The sequence below is a fragment of the Amphimedon queenslandica genome, unplaced genomic scaffold, assembly GCF_000090795.2.
Source record: "Amphimedon queenslandica unplaced genomic scaffold, v1.1 AMPQUscaffold_12957, whole genome shotgun sequence".
Lineage (NCBI taxonomy): Eukaryota > Metazoa > Porifera > Demospongiae > Haplosclerida > Niphatidae > Amphimedon > Amphimedon queenslandica.
The window spans coordinates 26,219-44,233 of record NW_003546807.1 but is presented as its reverse complement, the minus strand read 5'-3'; the positions used below and the strand labels follow the sequence as shown (position 1 = coordinate 44,233).

At 40.9% G+C, this 18,015-nt stretch overlaps 1 protein-coding gene across 1 annotated transcript; it reads left to right on the top strand.

Moving 5' to 3' along the window:
- The first annotated feature begins 13,138 nt into the window (after nt 1-13,138).
- LOC105314375 (uncharacterized) lies at nt 13,139-13,729 on the top strand. The gene has a single exon (XM_011408513.1). It carries the CDS (start codon nt 13,139-13,141, stop codon nt 13,727-13,729), a length of 591 nt encoding a protein of 196 aa, XP_011406815.1.
- The last annotated feature ends 4,286 nt before the right edge of the window (nt 13,730-18,015 follow it).

Genomic DNA, 18,015 nt, shown 5'->3' with positions numbered 1-18,015 from the left:
TAATAAACATAAGTTATTTAAATCTAGCATCATTTAATCGACATCTGTCTTGAGTAAAAACTTTCCCTGCCAGACTGAAAAAACGTTTTACTGGAGACAAAGAAGATGGAGCACCAAGAACTTGTCGTGCCAACCTTGCCAATGTAGGATACTTTCTTTTATTTTCTTTCCAAAATGTAAGGGCGTTGGCATGCACCACTACACATTCATCTCTTACGTATTCATCAACTTCTGTAGCTACTGAAGAATAGTTGTTACATTGAGATGATGAAGGATCAAAAACAGAGTCTGGCATAAAACTAAAAAGAGCCTTAATCTTTTTTAGAGGAGGTTTGTCTCAAAGATTTTGAGTTGCTTCTTCCTTTAATTGGCATAACCACCTTTTTCAAACAACGTTTGAGCCAATCAAATTCACTTTCTCTCAATCATTTCGTAATAAGGCCATCTCTTTTTTAGGGACCTCTTACAAGCATTCACAAAAGAGGTAATGAACTTAGACACAATATTTTGCATGTGGTGATTGCTCCCACTAATGCAGGGTAGAACGTAACCAGCTGTTGGAACCAAACCGACTTGAACAAAATCTGTTGCTTCCTCAAATGGTGTGAAGAGGTCTAAAATGTCATACAAAATGTGTTGTTCATGACTTGTAAGTTTTGGAACATCTTCTATTTCCAATAACTTCCTTTCTTCAATAGCAAGCAGGGATCTTATCATTTTTATTTGCAAGTTCCATCCAGTCAAATTATCAGCTTGAAGCCTTTTTTGTCTTTTAGTACATCTGCTGCAATGGTCAATTTTCTGACAAATGAAACAAGCTTTGAGCATTTTTTTGTTACACTACCAAGCTGACCAGCTTTAGCGATACCATCTTTCACCACCAGCTGAATGCAGTGGGCAAAGCAAGAATGATGCTCAAGTGGAAGATTCTCATTAAAAAGACTCATCTATACAATCTGTGTCATTGCCTGACTCTTCCTTCTCCTCATTGCTGGCAGAGCCAGATTCAACTTCATACGCTGGAAGAGATGTAAATGCTTTTTTATATTAGCAGCACTGTCTGTAGTATCATGTTTAACCTTCTCATTAACACAAATCTGAAACCACCTCATCATACCATAGCATTAGATTTTCTGATGTGTGCCACCCAATTACACAATTACAACCCAAAGCAAAAGACTCCAAACTCCATTCTTGTGAAATATAGTGACCTGTAATTCCAATATATGATTTCATATGCCTGCTAGACCATACATCAATATTTAGATTAACGCTGGATGCTTTCTCATATTTGTCTCGTAAAATCTTTTTAAGGCTGTCATACTTTTTGGTAAGTAGTACTGTTGAGACATGTTTCCTTGAAGGTGGCTGGTATTGTTGGTCTAAGATGCTAACAAGTTTTCTAAATTGTACACTTTCAACTACAGATAATGGTATTAGATCATCAGCATCGAAATCACTGAGTGCCTCAAGTCCAGCAATTTGCTTTGGGTGTTTGTAGTCATACTTAGCTTTCAATTTTATTAGATGGGTGTTTGTTGAGTTTCTCCTTCTACTTGTTGCCTTTCTCGTTCAAGTACAGAAGAATGTGCATGTCTTTATAGTAAAGCAAATTGATCAATGTATCTGAATATACTACACATTACAAGTAGCTTACCAAATGTTTCCACCAATTGGTTGTGGCTTTTGTTGAGCCAGTGATTTCCTTTTTGCAGACATTTGAGATTTACATTTTCATTATCTGGCAAACTTTCTTGTGATTGTTAATAATGCTTAAGTACAGCTATGTTCCTTTTCTTCTTATGTGGTTCTGCCATGCTATTTATCTTCTTTAACTAACTATACAACTACTGTGACTCAAAAATGGCCTTGAACTAATACTACTTATACTTTGCTTACATGTAATACTGTACTTGTGATACTATGCCACAGCTTACATCACAATACTTCTAAAATTTACACCTGTAACTATTAATACGAATACAATGTACATCAGAAAATGTTGATGAAGGCTCTAGATATACTTATAACTATTTCAAAGTACTTTAAAGTACTAATAAGTACTATAAGTACTTTAAGCTATGGCTTTTATGGCTGGCAGGTGACCTCAGCTGGCTCCTGTACAGTGGCGGAGCTGGAACTTAACTCAGGCTGGGCCCGGATGTGGGTGTGACCAGTTTCTGACTTTTTCTGTGGGTCTTTTACTTGAAAAGTACTTGCTAATTACTTTCATGCACCTGTATGCACTTGTTAGTACTCTGGTGAGGCTTGCGGTTACCTTTATCTAAACTTTAGGCAAGGAATTGTTTACATTGCATCTAATGAATCTCATGACAGAGATTTGATGCCCGGGCCTAGGCCCGTATGGGCCTGGGTTCAGCTCCGCCACTGCTCCCGTAACTACAGTGCCACATCCCACCTTGCCCACTCCCACCTTTTATGGTATTTAAGCACCACGAACAAGCTGGCTCAACTCTTTCTATTTCAATAGAGCCAATTATGGCTAGGGTGGTTTAGAGAATTGCAGTCGCCAGTTTGTTCACATGTGGGAGTTATTAGGCAATAATTTTGCTCTCCTCCTGGCTTTTGAGTTAGCAGCTGGCTATTTTCCATGGTTCTGCTTCCATCGTCTTGTCCTGACCTCCAGGAGGTAACTTCCTCCCTCGTAGATTTTTTACTTCCTAAATTACTGTGCTAGTTTAGGATCAGTTTACTAAAGCTGCCTGGTCTATGCTAGACTTCCGGTGAAGAAGGCACTTACCATGAGGTTGGGGTTGCTTGGACTATGACCATTTGTTTTGGCAGCAGGTGGCTCTAGATCCTTCCTTGTTATGGGGCACACTGCACCCCAGCTTGGTGGCATCTACTGTGCTGAGCCAGCTTGTAAGTGGTGGCACCTTCTGCAGGTTGGTCAGAACTGTGACTATTTGGCTCATAAGTGTGTCATGGAAGCCATTCAGACCACTCAGCAGAGTAGACCCTGAAAAACTCAATTATTTGTCGAACTTGGAAAGCAGGTTATTGTGCCTTCTCTTCAGGTCAATGCTGGCAGAAGCATGCCTGTGCTACTTGTGGGGACTTCTTGCATCTGGCAAGAGACTGTAAGGCCACTCCACCAGACTCCAGATTTGAACATCTAAGAGAGGCTAACCTTCTTCAGGCCCACATTCAGCCCATTGACTTATGATTTTTCTCCTGATTGCATTGACTTGTGACTCATATAGTCATGTACTGCCTGCATTGTCACATTTGTCTCATTTATTCATTGTTGGCTACACATGTTGGTGGGTGTCTTAGTGCACATCTTGGTGTGAAGGGAGGTGGGTGAATTTGTGGGTTTGTTAACATTATTCTTGCATTTTATTATTGTTGTTCTGTTTGTTTTCATATAAGGTCTTCCTTATATGCTTGGGTCTCCATGCCAGTACCTTGGCCTTGATGGGTTTTGTAGGAGGCCGGTATAGTTATCTTAGAGGGTCTCTCATTGGAGGCATGTTATCACTCGCTCCAATCACTTATCCCTTTTCTTCCTTAATTTCTCCTATTAATAAGTTTCGCTTAGCTTCTCTTCCGTCATCACATCCTGACCAGCATCTGGTTGTTTTTGTTGTTGCTAGAGTCAGGGCTGGATTCCTGATTGGTCTGTCGGGTGATTTTGCCATTGGCTCTTCCTCTCGGAACCACCACTCCTGTATAAAAATTCATTCAGTTGTGGGTGTTACATTTTGGCAGAGCAGGTGGCTGGTTAGAATTCTGACCCTTTGTGTTGCTCTACTAGCTTGCATACCAGCTTTCTTGGCTTGGTCCCTAACAGTCATAATGGTTTGGTCTGGATGATGATTGTGGACCTGTCCTTTCTCTATATGAGCAGTCCGAATGATCCTGTTCCTTCGACCTTTGCTTTTCAGTAGATGACGCAGTGGACTTGATGTTAATTTTAAGCTGTTCAGCTGATACAGTCTAACTGGACCTGTAGAACGCTTATCGTATCCTGCCTATCAATCTCGAGGATAGGTGTTCATTGTGATTACTCTCTTCCATTTTGCCTTTGTTCGGCTCCCAAGATCTTTACCACTTCCGCAGATGCTTTGGCTTGGTTTTTGTATGACCATTAGGTCAATCATCTAATGCACTACTTAGATGACTTTGTTTTTTGGGGTCCCTGGTTTGGGGGAAGCTAGTATTGGGCCTTGAGCTGTTGGCCGACTTGGTATCTCAGTTTATCTCCCAAAGCTTGAAGGTCCCATTACAACAGTGACCTTTCTAGGCACCAAGAGAAGATGGAGTTGCAGTTGCTTCAGTAGTAGGTCAAGCAAGTAAGGGCTATGGTTTCTCGCTGCCACTCTGAGCTTGAATCCCCATGCGAAGTTGTGGTGCAGCCTGGTCGGATCTTTCTGCATCACCTTTGGCTAACGATAGCGAATGGCATTATTTATTTCACCTGGATGCTGTGATATAAGCGGACCTTGCCTTGTGGGACTGTTTTATACAGTCTTGGCATGGGGCTGCTTTTGTTTTGGCTGGCAAGAGTCCACTGGTACATGTGCACTCTGATGCATCTGGGAGGCTTTGGTGTGGTGCTGTCTCAGCTACTGGCAGGTTATTGCAAGTATCTTGGATGGACTCTTGGTCTGATTTGAGTATTGCTGTCAAGGAAATTTCTCCAATTCTGTTAGCAGCGGCAACATGGGGCTGCTAATGGGACCACTGTATTATTTTGTTATACTGCAATAATGCTGCTGCAGTATCAGTCATTCATAAATGCTCTGCCAGAGACCCAGTTCCCTTGCTGCTGCCTATACTTTTAGACTGCTAGGCTCCAATCTCTTAAATTGCTCACCATTTACCTGGAGTGGCCAATGTAGCAGTGGATACACTATCTCATGATAACAATCATGCCAATGATTCTTTCCCTTTTTCCGGAGGGTTTTCCTTCAGTGGTGTCCTTGGAGGTGCTGGACCTGTTGCTGTGGCAGCATCTGGATTGAGGCTTTCAAAATAGGATTAGGCAGTTTGAGGCTACTTGTTTACAGCCCTCTTTCTTGGCACTGTTTGGTCTTATCAAACCACTAGTAGTTGTTATCTGTCATTCTGTTCTCGTTTTGGTGTTTGTTGCCCCTTTCCTGCTACAAAATATCTCCTTTTTTGTATCCTAATTGGCAAGTCGGCATTTGTCATGCGGATCAATTTCTTGCATTCTCAGTAAGATCAGGTTTCCGCAGGTTATGCAGGGTCTTCCAGATCTTGCCGGGTCATTTTTTACCTCGGTTAGACTATGAGCTTAGAGGCATCCACGGTGTCCAACAACTCACTATTACTCCCGACATCCTCTGGCTATTGTTTCAAGCTTGGTCATGTCAGCCCATCTCATTTGATGCTGTGCTCCTTTGAGCTACCTGCTGTGTGGGTTTCTTTGCTTTTCTTGGTTGATTTTACTTACCACTTGTCGGGGGCTTTAAGCACAAATTCCATGCTATCATTTGGTTATGTGTTTGTTGATCTTCACTTTTCTCTCACTCCTTCGTCAGAGTAAGACTGTTGTGTTAGGTGCAGTGGTTCAGACTTACTTAGGTCAAGTAGATGGCCCTAGTTGTCCATTGAAGTTTTTGTTGTCCTATCTTGCCTTTAGAGGTTCTTAGTCACACCCCTTGTCCAGTCTAAGAATTGAAGTACAATCTCACAATGAAGGCTTGCTGGCACCGTGCGTGATGCTTTTGCTTTGACTGGGTTCAGTGTTTGTTTATTTAATGGTCATGGCTTCAAAATTTTTGCAGCCACCACAGCTGCTGCCTGTGGGATTGATGACCTTTTTAGTCAGACTCTGGGTCGATGGAAGTCCACTGCCTTCACTTTGTATATTCTGACTCCATAGAGCACATTGGTTTGGTTGTGCTTTCCTTTTGTTCTATGTTGTATTATTCTTTGTAATTTGCCTCTATGTGTGCAGAGTACTGCACCAATATTTGGACACCACCTATTTTTGGACACTCGTGCAGGAAAACAGCTAAACAGCAGACAGAAGAGTTGCTACCATACTGTAGCCTATAGTTACCTTGTTTCTGGTGCAGCAATATAGACTCTTGTTTTGTCTAGTAGTTCTACGACTAGAAATTCTTTAAGTTACCGGACACACCTATATATTTGGAGATTTGTCACTATTGTCATACAAGCAAGATAATGAGACTTCTTGCAATGTTTTTAAGCCAGAAATCATATCAAGGTGTAGTATTGAAATTTTGTTAATATTAATACTATTTGACTTGGTAAAACATCATTATAATAAGTTGAAAATCATTGGAAAAGAACCAAAATGAAAACCACACCCATCACAATTTAATTGATATTTAGAGTTTTAAATGAGGTTAATGCCCACCAAGTCTGCGCATGTGTAATAGTCGAGAAATCAGAGAGCATGTAGAAGAGTCTGCTTCGAACTTGGGAGTCAACATTTTGTTTGGACCTATTTCTGGTTTTCTTTCGTTGTCTCTGAGTTGCGGGATGTCTGATATGGAGGAGATAGACGGGACCGGTGGCAATGATTAGACTTGTTCAGGACACAAGACTCGTCTGGGAGAGGGTCAGTGGGGGGACTCCCACTGGGCCATCAGGAGCATCAAGTGCCAGCAGGCCCTCGGCAGTGCCCATGGAGCTGATTGCCTCTATGATTTCTTCTGTTGTGAGGTAGGGCTTGGGAAGTCCCACAACCACATCTGGGGTGACTTTGCCAATTCCTAGCACCACCCTAGCTCCAGCTGCCGAGGGTTTGCACACTAGACTGGTGAAAGCTGACTTGGGGGATTTTTCTGGTCCTGCTGTGACATCGGTGAGCAATGAGGGGGTGAGTGGAGGAAGTACGGGAGCAGGGAATGAGACATTGGTCCACACTATTGGTGTAGCCTGGCAAGTCAGAACACCACAGTAAAATCAGTTTTTTTCCTCATGCCATCGAGATGGCAGCACTGTGGCCTCAGAATCTTGAGATACCATACAATTGTCAACAAGAAAAGTGGTCAGGTTTGGCCTCAGCGTCCACTGTATTTGGGGTGTGGCATGCACTTGGTACAAAACACCCAGCAATTATTAAGTGTCTCCTTATTTAGGGAGCATTGATTTGTCGACCACACTAATTCACACACCCTCAGTTACCGTTGGGTCTGCAGTAACTAGGACCACTCCTGCCACCAAAGGTGGAAGTATCCCATTGTCATTGCCAGACTGGCTAAAGCTGCCAGAGCCATCCATCACATCCCCTTTGGTAAAGCAGCCATTGGCTATCTCCTCAGCCCTGCCACCTATCCCAGCAAGGACGGTGAATAAAAATTTTCGAGAGTTGCTCCACAGCAATGTGGCATTATTTAACAATCTCAAATAGCTGAGATTGTCGGCCAATACTTCCGTCCAGAAGATGAGGGCACTGGACAAAATTATGTATTAGCTTCATGTTTGAGCACTTAATTCATTTTGATCTCATATAATGATAATATTTGATTTATATTAAATTCATTGCTCAACTGTATTCAATACAAACTTAAATAAAATTTATTTGTGATCAATGCTTTCATGCATCTTTCAGTTGTATCATCTGAAAACTAAAATATTACAATATCAAACGCATACTAAATAGAGTTATCAGTTGTGAGAGAAGTGTGACAAAAGTAATGCACATCTGACTATATTAATAACCTATGGTGTAAAGGATTAGTTGCAAGCGACGTCTCTCCATCATCATTAAGAAATTTTGAAGAGTAGTAAATTGATTTTATGCGATTAACAGGAATAAAGGAAGCTGGCCCAAATGGTTCATATAGTTGATGACACCACAACTCTACTTGCGATCCAAGTAAATGACGATTAGGATATAGCTGTAACCAATCCACACATGCCATTACTACAACAACTTTACGCCTACTTGTCATGATACTTTGTTGAAAAAAATAAATTACAACACCAGCTCTAGCATCCACCTCATCATTTTTTTTGTCAATGATGCCTCCATATTTTGTCCAGTTGGCATAAACTATGCAACTAGGGTGCTTCTTTGAATACACTCTGTCTCCCCAAAATTCAAGTGCACGAAATTCTTCAAACATAGCTGGTACAACACTTTCACTATTAAAACAGGGTATAAACATAGAATAAGACTGATGCAAGTAATGCAGAGTATTGGCATCAAAACTTCTTTGAAAATGCAGGCAGGAATGAATAGGCAAGTTTTGCAGTAACAATTCATGTGATGGTTTAATTGGAGTTGATGTTAAAGATAAGATTGCAACAATGTCCTCAGTAGTAAGAAATGTAAAATTAATTGTAGCATCTGCTGTTCCTTGGAAAGGTGTCCATTGTAAATGAGGCAATGTCATTTCCTTCATTAATTAAATAACAATCAGTTTCCGCTTGCGTAGCTATTAAAATATTGTCTAAAAATTTATGCATAAGCTGAATCTCAACAGACTTTTGATTTGTATGATAACTACCTAGAATCCCATTAAACCTTTCAAATGCAAAAAGCCAAAATCTATAAACTGGTCTATAATCCAATATACATTTTTTATGCCTGTGCAAATGGATGTTAGGTGTAACAGCAGGTTTTTCATACTGATTTTCAGACATTTGAAAAATTTTCATAAAATGCTCATGTCCTTGCTCAGCAGGACAAACAAACTTCTCAAAATTATCTGAGTGTAATGAGAATAGTTTAAAAATTTTGTAAATGCTCTGCGGCAAGGAGTTTGCAATATTTAGGACTGCAGGAAATAAACCTGCTAACATCTGAAAGAAGTAACTCAATACCTTCAGCAGGTTATCCAATGCCTTACGTTTGACTCCATTCACTGAACTTCATAGCAAAATTAAAAGTAGAAAAGCTCAAATTAAGAAATGGTATTCACTCCTTTCCTCAGAAGATTGAGAATGAATCTGTGATTGTAGCGGGTCATGTGGATCAAAATCTTCCAACAATTCAGGCTCAGAAACATTCCTAACTTCCTTATCGACAAGATCAGCGTCAATATTTGAAATCAATTCTTCCTCTGATTCAGAGGATTTTAACTGTCTCTGATTCCAAACTACATGATGCACTGTACGTAACAGGGTTGCAAACAACATCACCTGTAGTATAATATAAGCATAAATTTAATCTGAATGATTACGGTAATACCTCAGCCTCAGTTTTACTTGCCATCTATTCCAGTTTTAGTTACATCTAGGTCTATATCAGTGAAAGTACCTCCACTGCAGTCATTTGTAGTTTTTTCTATTGTGAATTCATCGGCATCAAATGATGACAACTGCAAACTGTGGGGCTTCCACTTAGTCCATAAACCAGTTTTAGCCTCAAAATACATATACTTGTGCCTTCAAAAACTGGTATGGTTAAAAACTAATTGCAATGATTACACAGTTTCCTCTTTCTTGCTGTAGTTAACATGATGATCTATTGGCTATCTCTGAGATAATTAAAATAATTATGTACTGACATAAGAAGTTAATTATTCCAATACACAGCCACTAGAGTAGGTGTAAATCTACCACGAGTGCACATGCGCATTATGGAGCAGCTACCAGTACTGTTCTTCTTAATATTTTCTCTGTATTAGTGTTTCCTGATATTCCTACTAGTCAGCCAGACTTTTAGGCTGAAAAATTATATTAGTTTTTGTGAAGGAAAGATGTCCTTCTATGCTGAAAATATACTTCTACATCAACCCAACAGAATAACAAATGGAGGGCCTTCTCCGCCTCGGCCACCTAGTACCGCTAGTGAGCCATCCTCTGTTTCCACATCACTTACAGCTTCAACCTTCATTTCTAGTCCTGTACGTACTCTGAGGGTGCCTAACTACTACCATTCAACTGGAACTAGTCCACAGACTCCATGTAGTGCTGGTAGAGAATGTGGCACCTTGGCACATCCGCACGCTGGTGGCAGTGCCAGCACAGTCAGTAAGCAATTAGATAGTTTTGAACAGAGTGGATTGAAGGTATGCTAAAAGGCCTTACAAAAAATCACGGGCAACCTGCTTATTCCAGGTCTAAACAACCAATAGAATTAGGAGTAAGCAGCTGGCAATAACGTTATAATTAATTTCATTCTCATTCATAGGGAATGGTCCATGATACATACAAAGAACTTAAAGGTGATGATAGCCATTTGGAGTGGAATTTCTCAGTTGGATAAGCACCTATATTTTATGCACACTATGGCTCTTCCTGATTTATGTAGGTTTGATCATTCTGATAACCAACTTGTCAATGCTGCGTTGTCTAGAAATATTACGGGATTAATGACAATCGAGGTTTTTACTCCCAAACAAATGACAAGTATGTTTATTATAAAGTATGATCATACATAATTGTGTATTAACATTAGGGGCTTGTAAAACATACTTTAGATCGCTAAAAAGAGATATCAGAGAGAAATTAGCGGTAATTAGTGAAAGACAAATAGACAGCAACGACGTCGGCAGCAAATGATTAATGTAAGTTGCTATCTGCATGTATAATATAACTTATACGGACAAATTTCCTAACTTATAGAAGTGTACTGCCAGAAAGAAGGTACTGAACGAATTTACGACATTTGATAAAAATAGAAAGGCAAAGGTGATGGAAGTTCTTGTGACTGACACTATGTCATCAGATGAATCTGTTGTTCAATCCGATGAAGATGACAGAGAAGATTCTGTTGCTGCTCCGAAGAAGTATTTTGTGAAGCATCCCCTAAGGTGGAGAAGTCCAGAATTAACCAACTATACTGAGAGTTTAGATACGAAGATACAAAGGCATCGTACTGCAAGAGGAAAGCAAATGGTAGTACCTGTTCGAGAAGGAAATGATTCTAGCCGTACACCACCAGAAGCCTGCCCAGAATGGGCATTTATTTCAGACTGGGCACAATAACAAACTAGCAATATGCTCCTGAAATACTAGCTATATTGATATTGTTATTTGATGTTAGTTGTGATACATTTGAGTCTTATTTGACATTTAAAATTAAGTTGCTTAAATGCCAGTCTTCAAGTAATATATTTACAATTCATATGATGTACAAGTGCAAATTTGACATTAATATTATCTTCATTCCTTTTGATTCATGCACCATGTGTAGCAAAAATAACATAAAACTTATCATTTCAAATGATACATATGTAGATTCAGATGATCTTTGCTACTGATAAGTAACGTTTAAAACTCAGGAACAAAATAATGAATTTATCCAGTGAGGATATCTCCAACCCACTGTCATGGGCCAACTGCTTTCTGTCCTCATGGCTTATGAACAAGTCATCATCCAGATGGCCCAGAGCCATGGAGCCTGGGGTGGGTCAACTACAATAAGAGATTTCGGCCAGCAGATGGCGGCGGGTATGCCATTGCAATGGGCAGAGGTCAAACCCTTTCTAATGGCAGCAACAGTTTTGGGAGGGGCTGCATCAACCCCAGCAATGAACCTGCCCACGGTGTTTCACATGGGATCATCAGAGGGAGGAGTGTGCCCTGGTGGGCCTGGACAGCTCTCCCAGAACGCTTCCAATGACAAGGACATATCCATATAGGGTTATGGACAATTGTTGCCAATTCAACTCCGGGACCTGCTCCTACTCAAGCTAACAATGTCGCTACAACCATAGCTGCCTGACGTGTGGCAAGGTAGGCCACCCTGCCGTGGAGTGCCCTAAAGGGAAGACGAAGCCGTGGAAAACTCCACCTCCATCAACATAATACACTAACTCCTCACATGGTGACATATATTTTGCTACTCATGTAACGACATAGTTAGTAATCAAAGTCATTCAAAAACTTATTTCATGCATCAATTGTTCTCAATCTATATCTAGGAATGGCCCTGCCAGGGCGTAGGTAGTGTACTCCACCACTTAGTCTTGTGTCAACAGCCAGACAGCAATCATTAACTATATTATTCTAAATAATTATTTTGATCGATGATCAGTGATGATAGCATCAGACATTGTCACAGTTACGTTTCGATTCTCAATCAATAATTTCTTATTAATTTTGGAAAAAAATAATAAATATAATTTTTAAAATGCAGAGTATTATTCAAAGGGGGGGAGCAAGAAAAAAATGTGAAAGTTAATAGTGTGTAAGCTTTATTTTGCTATGGGAGCCCTCTGTAAAGTAGCAGCTATTCAAAGGAAAAGCACAAAGGGACATAGTAGCTGGTACAACAAACATCCAAATAAACAAATACATGCATAACCTACCGAGAAAGCAGATCCTTTATGGGGAGCACAGTTTGGCTTCACTAACAGCAAAAAGTGGTTGGCAGTATTGTAAATGGGAGTTATTACATCTAGGGATACACAGGTAGGTAGTAGTTATGCAGTGGTAAAAATAATTAGAGATGAATGGAGGCAGAATGATCTGGGAGCATTGGCAAGTAGCCACCCTTCAACTGCATTGCCACTAAGGTCATTAGTAACGACAAATCATGCAATTTTACCGGCACCGATGACTGATACAAACATAGATAATAGAGATAGAAATTAATATCTATCATGAAGAAAACAATTAATACTTGCTAGCAATAATTCATATTACTTGTGGTAACATTATTAGTAATACTTTGGATTAAGTTCAAAAAATGGGAGAAAATGCATAAATAACCAATAGGAAATAAAACAGAATATAGCTAATCTAATATAACAAATGTAATCATAAGTATTAATGCTAAAAACAGAGGCCTCGGGACTGGCCAAAGATGACATAATGGGGGGTGACTTATTAGGGTTGTTCGGCATCTATTGTTGGTTTCCTTTAATAGGAACTCAGGCAAGGAGAAGGAAGCCATACCCTTACATTCACGAACTCCTAACACTTGAAGGCACCCCATTTCATATGGGTAAGGAGCGGGGGCTTTCTCCCACTAGCCGAATGGTTGCCCTTTTAGCAGTCTCTCCCCGACCAATCCTTCGCAGCTTTCCTGGCTCACAGAATAGGCAGTGGTTTTTGGATCGGCTTTAATATAAACCACCAGTTTCAAGGTGAGAGGTCCTATTGTCCTTCTGCCTGAAAAAATGAGGCCATTGTGTCAGCCTACATTTGGTAGGAATTTGGAGGGTGAAAGCTACACACAGCGGCCCCCAGTGAAGTGGTGCATGTCAGCCCAATTGCTATAATGCCTAAGACAAGCCAGCCAGGGAAGTACCACCTGATTGTAGATTTGTCTGTACCAGAAGGTAGCAGCGTGAACAATGGCATCTCTCCAGCCCTTTCCACACTGTCTTACACATCGGTCGATGAAGCAGTGGCAATGATAATTGAGGCCGGTCAGAGTGCATGGATGGCAAAACTCGTCATCCAGTCAGCATACAGGAAAGTAGTACCTGTCCATCCAGCAGACCAACCACTACTTGGTATCCATTGGAGGGGCATAATGAGCCCTACTTTTGGTTTACAGTCAGTGCCCCTGTTCTTCACAGCTGGGTCGATGGCTTGTCATGGGCAATGGAGTGTTGCGGGGTTCGCAACCTATTCCATTACTTTGATGCTTTTTTTTTTCTTTCTGAGCGGAGTCCAACCAGCACAAGCGGGCATTGAGGACAGCAGTGGGCTCTGCCAGCACCTGGGCTTGCCGGCAGCTCCTCTAAAAGTGGTGGGCCCCTGCAAAACCTTCACGTTCCTTGGAACTGAAATTGATTCAGACCAGTGGGAGCTACATCTTCCTGAGAAAAAACACATCTGCGTGATGAGTACACTCCAGGAATAGAAGTACGACGAGAGACTGTTGGTAATGAAGGGACAACTCCAGTCTCTGGTGGGATTGCTGAACTATGCGGCACGCATTGTCAGTCTCAGAAGGCCTTTCACATGGTCACTCATGGAGGCTTTGAAGATTCCTCAAGAGCCCGACCATTGGGTGCGACTGAATGTGGAATGCAGGTCTGACATCAGCTGGTGACAGGAATTTTTGCATCTTTCAAACGGTCGGTCATTCTACTTGGGTCGCCCATGGGCAGCAAACAGTGTACTTTGATGCATCTGGACGCTGAGGCTGCGGTGCGGTCGTCTGCCAGTGGGCCAGTGATTCCAGGTGCAGTGAACGGAGTCATGGCGGTCAATTACCATTGCAGCAAAAGAGCTGCTCCCCATTGTTGTCGGCATAGCCATATGGAGACAGGAGTGGGCCAGGTCCCGGGCCCTAATTTGTTGTGACAATGATGCATGTCTGTCATCGGGTTCGGCAAAGGACCCCTTGTTAGCCCACTTGTTGAAACTTGTCACTATTCTCCGCTTTGCTAAAAATTCAGCTGGTAGTAGTGCATCTAGCCGGTCGTTCCAACGAAGCAGCCGATGCTTTGCCTTGTGGTAATACGACAATTTTTGCCTCTCTCATTTCACCTGCCAGTCGGACTCCATGCAGTGCCAGCACAGCTACTGGAGCTGTTGTGGGATCGGGAGGCAGCCTGGACATCAGAAGCTTGGATGCAGAGGCTAGAAGCCTTCTTGTCTCAGGACTGTCGGGAAGAAGGAAGAGTACTTATTTTTCAGCAAAGCGGCGGTATGTGCAGTTCTGCTTCGGAGCAGGCATCAACCGACTCCCAATAACTGAGCAAACAGCTTGCTTTTTTGTAACTTATATCAAGGTCTCCGCCCAGCTTCATTGTCAGTGTAGTTGTCAGCCCTCCGGCATTTGAGTATAGAGGCTGGGCTGGGGGTAGCATCTTGCGGGTCATGGCACCAATTAGGTTATGTTGTTAAAGGGGTGGAGAGAAAGAACTGAGATAACCCATCCAGACAGAGGCTCCCGGTCACACTAGATGTCATGAGGAAATTTAAAGCAGCGTGGGAATCTGGGCTGGAGGACCAATTTACCACATGCCTGCTGTGGGCTATAGTATGTACTGCATTCTTTGGCTGTTTCAGATTATGGGAGCTCCTATCAAAAGGAACAGAAGTTCCAGCAGTGGGTGACTCAGACATTCTTTTTTTATAGGGCAAATCTTCGATCATGGATAGTGATTTGGTTATGCTTCTCAAAAACAGACCAAAGAGGCAAGGGCATGACGATTCACATTGGTGCTATGTCAACCAAGATTTGTCTTGTGGTTGCCCTGCAGAGCTACATGGCCATCCGCCCAGCCAGGCAGGGGCCTGTCTTTGTGAGATTACAAGACTCTTCATTACTTCAGTCAACCTTCGTTCAATTGGTAAGGACCACAGTGGGGTGTAGCAGGTCTCATACTCCGGCCATAGTTTCCTAATAGGTGCAGCCACCGTGGCTGCAGAGGCGGGAGTTCTGGTCCATATACTGAAAGCAATGGGGCAATGGAACTCAGACGCCTACCTTGCATACATTCGGACGTCACCAGTGACCCTCGTAACACTGGCTCCAAAAATGGTGTTAAGTTACCAATGTCTTGGGACTCAATAATGTATTTTGTGGTAAATGGTTTTGTGTTGTAATTTCTTTGATCACATTTTATTTTGTCCATTATTGCAGCTCATGTTGTTTCATGACTGCCAACTGACTTAGTGCACTCACACCAACACACCTAACCCACTCTAACTTCCCATCATGGGAGGTTTTGGGGTGTGACCGCAAGTCCTAACCCTTGGTCAGGCCTTCCAGCCAATTTTGCATTATCTTGGCATGCATTTACTCTTCTTCATGTTAGTGGAAGGAGTGATCAGTTTAAGGTCATTAGAACCATGTTACGAAGTGTGGTGCTTACTATGTATATAATCCTAAACTATAAACCTCCACTATAATGACGGGTACTGTTAGGTTGTTATAATCGGCTGATTGGGAGAATGTAATGAGGCAGCTTGTCATTTTGGGGGTGGAGTAAGTTCCAGGATCTACATCAAGGTTAGTATGGGAAGGGGCACTATGGCTTGGTATACAGGGCCAGTATTCCATGCAGGCCTGCAAAGGGTTAAAATGTTTTAATAATGATGTCATTATTTTCAAGTTATGAATCCTTTTCATTTGTCAGTCCATGCAAAATGAACAATACCAACTTCCTAATGGTGCATCAGTCAGTCCCACACATTTATAATGAACCCATTTAATAGGACACCTTTCGTTATCACATTCAACCATATATTTGCATTCTACATGTATGTCTTGACAAATACAATACACTATAATTTCAAAATAATGATCAAAAACTGTACAAAAAATTACCACACCTTTAATGTTTTCACTCTTCACTTTCTCTGAACTGACTCCTGTTTTAACACTTGTCTTTATTGTACCAGCAGTAGTGATATTACTAGCTCCAGTCTTATCTATCATCAAAAAAATGATTATTATTACAAACAACATTCATACCTTCAGTACTTATTTCAACAGTGGAGTAATTTGTAATACCAGCTCTTGTCTTTCTCCTAGAAGTAACACTACCTGCTGTCTCCATCAGTAATAATATTAGTTCCTGTCTTTTCTCTAGTTGTAACACTAACTCCTATCTTTCCTCTTGTAGTAACACTAGCTTTAATCTTTCCTCTAGTATTAGCAAATCTAGCTCCTGTCTCTTCTGTCATTATTAAAGTACATAATAAAATTACATACATACTTTTACTATTTGTTCTACCTGAGCTAAAAACATTTCTAGTATTAACACTAGCTCCAGCCTCCGCTATAAAAAGTATTCGTTTACTTAATATTACATCCATATACAAGTACCTTCACTATTTATTGTAGAAATATTTGTAACAGCAGCTCCTGTCTTTTCTCTAGTAGTAACACCAGCTCCTGCACATGCTTTTCCTCCAGTAGTAACACTTCCTCCTGTCTTTCTTCTAGTACACACAATACTGGCTGCTGTCACATATCATTGAAGTATTAATTCTTTACATTAACATATATCAATACCTTCATTATGTATTCCACTAGAGCTACATATATTATTGAAGCAAGCTTTGTTCTTTTCATTAGTAGTATCAGCAGCACCTTTCCTCTAGTTGTGACATTAGCTCCTTTCTTTCCTTTACTACGAGCAACAATGGCAATTCTAGGTCCAGTCTCCTCTATTAAAATAATTTATCTTTTGCATTGAAATGACATTTGCACCTTCACTATTTATAGCAGAATTATTTCTAACATCAGCTCCTGCCTTTCCTATTGTAGGAAACTGTCTCGTGTAGTCTTTTTTTGAGTAGTAGTAACACTAGCTCTTGTCCTTTGTCTAGTAGTTCCTGTCTTTCCTCTAGTAGTAACACTAGCACCTGTCCTCCACTTATTACAAGCAATAGCAATACTATCTTTTGTCTCCTCTATATCATTATTAAAGTAATTGATATCCTTTATGTTACAATTAAATCATACCTTCAAATTTTATAGTAGAATCATTAGTCACATTAGCTCCATTATTTCCACTAGTAGTAACACCAGCTCCTCTCTTTCCTCTAGTAGCTGCTGTAAATCCTGTCCTTCCTCTAGTAGTAGTAGTAGCAACACACATGTCTTTCCTCTAGTAGTAACACAAACTCCTGTCTTTCCTCTAGTATTACCATTATAGTAATACTAGCTCCTGTCTCCTCTATCATTGAAATCATTTACGTTGCAAATAAATCCATACAGTTACAATTTAGTCCACTAGAGCTAAAATTATTAGTTACCAAAACTACTGTCTTTCTTCTAATAGAAACACCAGTTCCTACAGTCTTTCAACTGGTAGTAACAGCTCCTGTCTTTCCTCTAGTAGTAACACTACATTTTGTCTTTCCTCTAGTAATAGCAATATAAACAGCCCCTGTCTCCTCTATTAACACTTAAACGAGAAGGTGCTGTATAAAAGGTGGTGCCCTGGGCATGGTGGCTTCCGTTTTTTTTCATGTGTAAAAATGTCTGCTGTAGATGATGTTGCTTCTTCAAGGAAAAACGCAGGCAGAGAGAGGTTTGGTACCAAATTGAGTTACATTTTACTCTCAAAGAAGTCAAGGACCAGTTCAAGTTAGGCTTGATCGAGTTAAGAGGTCTTTAGGCACTAAAAGAAGGCGCTGGAAATGCAGTCTCACTTACTTGCTGATTTGGTCGGGAAAGAGGAT

Bases quoted from the DNA above. Each gene is read 5' to 3' on its own strand.
- LOC105314375 (XM_011408513.1), top strand. From the start codon at position 13,139: ATGCCTAAGACAAGCCAGCCAGGGAAGTACCACCTGATTGTAGATTTG.